General features: G+C 56.5%; 1 protein-coding gene across 1 annotated transcript in view; it reads left to right on the top strand.

Moving 5' to 3' along the window:
• Nucleotides 1-2,233: 2,233 nt before the first annotated feature.
• NECTIN1 (nectin cell adhesion molecule 1) overlaps nt 2,234-6,000 on the top strand; it is a 65,970-nt gene continuing 62,203 nt past the window's right edge. Inside the window, exon 1 of the mRNA XM_067310151.1 lies at nt 2,234-2,738. Coding sequence (XP_067166252.1) covers nt 2,657-2,738 — 82 coding nt within the window. The 5' untranslated portion in view covers nt 2,234-2,656. The remainder of the gene's footprint in view (nt 2,739-6,000) is intronic.

Raw genomic sequence — 6,000 nt, 5'->3', positions numbered from 1 at the left:
CTCTTCCCAGCCCTGATCGTGAAAGGCTTTGGGCGATTTCAGTGTTTGTCAAACCATCGTTGGTCCCCATGGCCACCAAAGTGCACCAAAGTGTTGCCAAGGGTGAGAGCAGACCTGGCTGGCAAACTGCATCAGCACAGCTTGGCCTACTCTGTTTCCTTCCACGGAGGAAAACCTCTAGCTGCCGGGCCTGTAAAGGAAACACTGAACATGTGAAGTAAGTGCAGCCAGCTCAAAATGTCTTTGCCTGGGTTTGCAGAAAGCTTATGATGACAGCACTGATGTCTGAGCTGCCCCAGTCATCTCAGCAGATGCTAACTCAGGTGCCAGTGGCAATAGATTCAAAGAAAGATGAGGAGAGTACCACACTGGGGAATATACAAGCTGAAACATAGTGCTGTGTGGGGGACTTGATCACAACTTAGAGAGCCCTGACCAGGGAAGTCATTTCTGACTGGCAGTATCTCTTTACTGGAGTCAGGAAAAGGAAAAATGAGATTTTATGGATTGAAGGTGAAACCAGCCAGATAAACACTCAAAGGACAGGAAAAACGACCACTGAAGCAACTGTTGCAAGGATGCTGTGTCCTCTCCATCGCTTGCCTGCCCACCAGGACCGGGGTTTGCATTTCTAAGCTCTGTGCTGCAGCTTTACAGAGGAGGCAGGAAGCTGAAATCACTGGATGAAGCTCTGTGGCCTCTGCTCTGCAAGCAGGATGTCCAGAGGAATCCCACTGGCCTTAAAGTCCATGAATCTATTAACTAAACCTCATTACTACGTAATAACTTTTTGTTATGTTAGAACAAACCTTGTATCTGGCTAATCCGCTTTGTTACAGAGCTGCCCATCCTTCCCTTGAACAGGAATTAACTTCTAAAGGAATTAAAAGGAGGAGGAGACTGCAGAAGGGGTCCTTAGAGGTATCTTTTTATAGCTGCTGGCTGCCCCCCCTTCCCTTCTCCACTATATGTGGTATCCTTCTCCACCGATTCTGTCCTTTTCTGCTTGCCAGGCATTGATTTGTTCCTGGGCTGTTCTAACGGAGCTTGAAGTCAACGTGACTTTGTTGTTGGTTGTTGTCATTGTTGTTCACATCTTTGTTTGGGGTTCAGCATCCTTCTGGAGGCCAGGGCAGCTCGGGAGCCGGCATTAGCAGCCTAAATACCTCCTTAGCAAAAGGTCCACAAAAGCTGGCTGTGTCTGTGTCCACATAATAAGGGCTGTTACAAAGCACCAGTGCGTCCCTCCGCCAGCGTTTCGGCCCTTCTGCTGCTTCTGAATCCCCTCGCTTATCTAGGCACACAGAACGCGTTCAAAACATGGTCCTGCGTTTGGTAGGCCCCATGACAACGCTACACACTACTCAGGATCCACATGCAAAAATATTTGAGCGTAAAGCGAGACTCCATGTGATATCTATTTCTATTTTACACACAGTTTATGTAAGGTGCCTTTATATGTCACATCAATGACTAAATGGGTAGGCTGCTGTCACTTCCAGCAGACATGGCCCAGGCGCTCCACCACCGTTAACGAAACCCGGGGAAGAAGCCTCAACGCCGGGTGCGGAGGCGCAGCAGGGGAACCCCCCGGAGGGGCGCCCCGCGCTCCGGCCGCATCCCTCCATGGCCCGGGAGCGTGCTGGAGCCCGGCCGGGCAAGGCCAGGCGCCCGCCGGGGAGGCGAGGGGCGATGCCGCCGGGCCGGGCAGCGCTGCCGGGGAGCCCGGCGGGGCTCGGGGCAGGCAAAGAGTTAACGCTGCGCCCTCCCTCCGCTCGGCACTGACATCACGGAGGAGAGAGGGCGAGCGCCGCCGCTCCGCGCCCCGCCCGCGAGTGTGTGCGTGTGCGTGTGCGTGTGCGAGCGGGCGGCCGTGCCCCTGCAGCCCGGGCAGCCCGCGCCCCCCGCCCCGCGCCCGGCCCGGCCCGGCCCGGCCCGCGCCCCCCGCCGCCGCCGCCGCCGCCGCCGCCCAGCCCCGCGCCCGGCCATGGAGCGCCGCAGCCGCCCCGCCGCCGCCGCCGCCGCCGCCGCCGCCGCCGCCACCCCCGCCGCCGCCGCCTGAGCGCCCGCCGGGCTCCCCGCCGGGCTCCCGCGCCCCCGGAGCGCAGCGGAGCGCAGGCAGCGGGCGGGGGCTGCCGAGCCCCGCCAGCCGGAGCCACGGGACCCGCCGCGCGTCCGAGCGGCGGCAGCAGCCCGCGGAGGGCTCTTCCTCGCCCGTTCTTTTTTTTTTTTTTTTTCTTTCCTTCCCCCTTTTTCTTTCCTCTTTTTTTTTTTTTTTGGCTTTTTTTTGGTTTGTTTTTTTTTTTTCTTTTTTTCTTTTCCCCTCCCCTTCGCACTCGCCCAGCTCTGCGGACGTGCTCACTCCCGGAGGAAGGCAGCCGCGCTGCCCCGGCGCCCGCAGCCGGCCGGAGCGCCCCGCGCCCGCGGAGAGCGGCCCCGCGCCCCGCCGAGCCCCAGGGACCCTGCGGATGTGCGAAGCTCTCCTCCGGCCGCCCTTCCTCCTCCCGGCTTGCCTGCAGGGCGCACCACCTCTTTATCCTCCTGCACCTACATTTTTTTTTCTTAAGCAGACCTGAACATCACCGCGGGCGGGGAGGGTGGGGGGCCCAGCGACGCTGCCAGACCGACCCCTGCCCATTTCTGCTAAGGAACTCTCATGGCTTCACAGCTGCAGACAAGTTGCCCTGCATCTCGGTGGACTATCGGAGTTTGCATCCTGGCGGCCGCGCTCCTACCAGGTGAGCAGCTGCCGGCCGGGCGGCCGGTGCCCCCGGGGGGCGGCGGGCGGCGTTTGGGGCGCCGCAGGGCCGGGGCAGCCCCCGGGAAGGGCTGCGGTGGGCAGAGGGGGAGAAGGGGCGCGGGAAGTGCTGCGAGCGGCGGGGACGGGTGGCATCGGCTTTTGGGGGTTGCGCGCCCGAGTCTGGAGCAGGTGTGGAAGCATCTGCATGAGGGTGGAAGAGAGTCGGGGCCGATTTCATCCTTGGCTTGGAAAGGAACAACACGATCGTTTGTTTTGGAAGCAGCTGCAGGCAGTGGGCTCCGGCGTCCTGGGAGCTGAGGCGGTTTGTTTGCTTTTTGGATCGAGCAGCGTCTAGCGAGGCATAGCAGCCAGGCTTCCCGGGAAAGGGAGCCACAAGGCTGGGTAATGAGCACAGATGTTTAGGAAAGAGAGAGGGAGGTTTCAGCTGTCCAGCATCCCGAACATCCTCCACACACACGCACACAGCACACACACTTCCCACAGGCTTCTTTGGCAGCAGGGCTGGACCGCTCTCCAGTTTCAGACCCTCCTGTCATTGCCTTTGCACTTGGCTTGCCTGGTTCTGGTTCTGATCCATCCCTGGAAAGGAAATGGGTAAAGATTTGGACTGACATCTCCCTCGCTCTTTGGATCTATCCTGGTGGTGGCAGAACAGCCCGTGTGTTCCCAGCCCAGTGCTTGGTCCAGCCCTATGCTCTAGTACAGCTGTTAGAAGCAGGCGGGGGACACAATTTGCAAAGTGCCCTGGTGGGGGGGGACTCTCTTATTCTGCTCCAGTTCAGAACGGGTTAATGCCATCCTGGAGGGCTTTCCAGAGCCAGCTGTCAGACATGGAGGGGGGGACCGGCAATCTGGCCTTACAGCTTTTGTGAATGAACCGGGAAACATATTTGGGAGGCAATTTTTTGCCTTTTTGAGGCTAGGCTCCTGATGGCCAGGTCTGGAGTGTGTGGCAGCAAGTGCATGTGCCACCCCTTGGGCCAGTACGGCAGCCTGCTGCAGGGGTAGGAGGCAGTCCGTGCCTGCAGAGGGAGGGGGTCTGCAGCTGGAGAGAAGTTGCAGTGAAGGCAGGGTGGAATTGCCTCCCTTTCCTCCTCTGATTGCGCTGGGGCAGCAGCCTCGAAGAGCAGCCGGGCTGGCTGGGCTGTGATTCTGAAATGTGGCTGCAGATGGCAAGGTCTAGGCTATCAGAGCAAATGCCAGGGCCCACGGTCCCCTGGTGCCTGCACAGCAGGGGATGGTCTGGACCAAGCATGGGAGCTTGGCAAAGCGCTCCGACTGGATGGTCCAGCTGCAGTGGGTGAGGAGAGGGGTGAAATGGGGCACGGGTTGTGTTGGGGGGGGTAGGGGGGTGGAAATCATGAGACCAGGGAGACTTTGTGAGAGGGGAGAGGTTACGGAGTGAGGAGAAGGCAGGTCTGGCTATGCCTCTGTATTCACAGGACAAAGGGATTTGCTGTGCGCTGCAGAAAGCGGTGGTGGAAGGGACAGCCCCGGGCTCCCTGCGCGCCTCTGTGTTTCCAGGCAGGTGCCTGGCTAAGCTCCTTGCAAGGAGGCTCAAAACTTTCCGTGCAGTTCTTCACCTCCTGGGCTTCCCTCCCTCTCTTCCCTCCACCAGGCAGCTCAGTGCAGGAAATCCTTCCCAAAACCCCTGGGAAAGGCAGGGGAGGGGGAATGATGCTGTGGTGACTGTGCTGAAGAAACCCCCTCGCCCCGGCCCCCACTCCCTGTAGGAGTTGCTTTCACCAGAGGGAGACACAGGCAGTGACCCTGGGGGCAGCCTGGCATTTCACCTTGTCCTGTTAAAGAAGACTCTTGTTCCCCACTTATTCTATTTTTGGGTATTCTCAAGGCTTTGCTGCCAGCAGTCAGGCAATCTTGTCTCCTGCCACTCGGCAGTAGCCCAATCATTTGTCTTGCACCATCCCGCTGACAGCTCTGCCGGGATAAGCCATTGGTGCATCTAACGGTGTCTTGCCAAGCAAAGGGTGCAGCCAGCTCTGCAACGCTCTGGGAACATAATCCTTCCCGACCCCTGTCGGTGATCACTGAGTACCCTGAAGCCTCCGTGGGTGAAACTCGCAGCTGGACCAGTTCAGCAGAGGATGCATTTGCAGGAATGGCTGATCCTACATTACTTATTCATTCAGTCATTCATTCCATTCATTCACACACTTATTTGTACTGCAGGCATATCACAGAGCCGCAGTGAAGGACCAGCACAACGCCGTGCTAGGTGCTGCACAGAAATACAACAGACTGACAGTCCTTACAAAACTGCAGGCCTGAATGCCATACTGAGGCAGGAAGTTCCACAAGTTGGCAATGCATTGTGCCAACAGCAGTGGAGGGTGTGCGTGTGTGTATATATATATATATATATATATGTATGTATGTATGACAAGCCATACGGAAGCTCCAAATGCAAACAGGCTTGCTTATCAAGGAGAAGGGAAAAGGGGAACTGAGGATCCTCTATTTTAAGTGAATTAGTAGCTGCAGACTTTGTTGGAAAACGTGGTTCAGTACCCAGCACCCAGGAAGGATGGGAGGAAGACAGGAAACACTTTGAATCTTCTACATGCTTTCTGCGAAACCCTTTCATGCTCATCTGATCAATGCCATTTCATTTTGTTCCCATCCACGCAGACTGCCTCCTCCTTCTGACAATGTTACCTTTTTTTTCTGATAAGGAAATAAAAGTTCCCCACCATAAAAACTGCAAGTTATCCCTTATAAAAATCTGTCTTTAATGTGATCAGCTCAATCGTCCAGAACAGATTCAATTCAGGGTTCCTGCAGCCTTCCATGCAAGTCTGCTTGCTTGTCTATTTGGAACCATTAACAAGGTATCAAGTCAGGCTACAGCATTAGAGCATCAAGATATTAATATGAATAGGGCCTATCCCAAAGCCTTGGGGTAAAGGGGATGAAAAATCCTAGGCAGCTGATCTTCAGAGGTTAGGAACACTCGGGGTTAAATTTATGCTTTACAAGTTTTAACAATCTGTCTGTTTATCCCCGACATGGAACTTGGTACAGCCTGAGATGCAACCACGCAGAGAAGAGGCATTCATCTTGTGTTTGGACCCGCATCTGGAGATCTGGGCCTCTATTTCCAAACACTCCCCCTCTGTCTGGGGACAAATTCCTGTCTGCTATTGCTGGGCTACTTCTCGGGCTCAGAGAGGGGCCTGTGAGTCTTTCTTTGCACAGTGCTTTGAGATCCTCAGCAGGGG

This window comes from Apteryx mantelli, chromosome 23 (genome assembly GCF_036417845.1).
Source record: "Apteryx mantelli isolate bAptMan1 chromosome 23, bAptMan1.hap1, whole genome shotgun sequence".
NCBI lineage: Eukaryota > Metazoa > Chordata > Aves > Apterygiformes > Apterygidae > Apteryx > Apteryx mantelli.
Note: the sequence above shows the minus strand (reverse complement) of the source record. Positions and strands in the feature narration are given on the sequence as shown.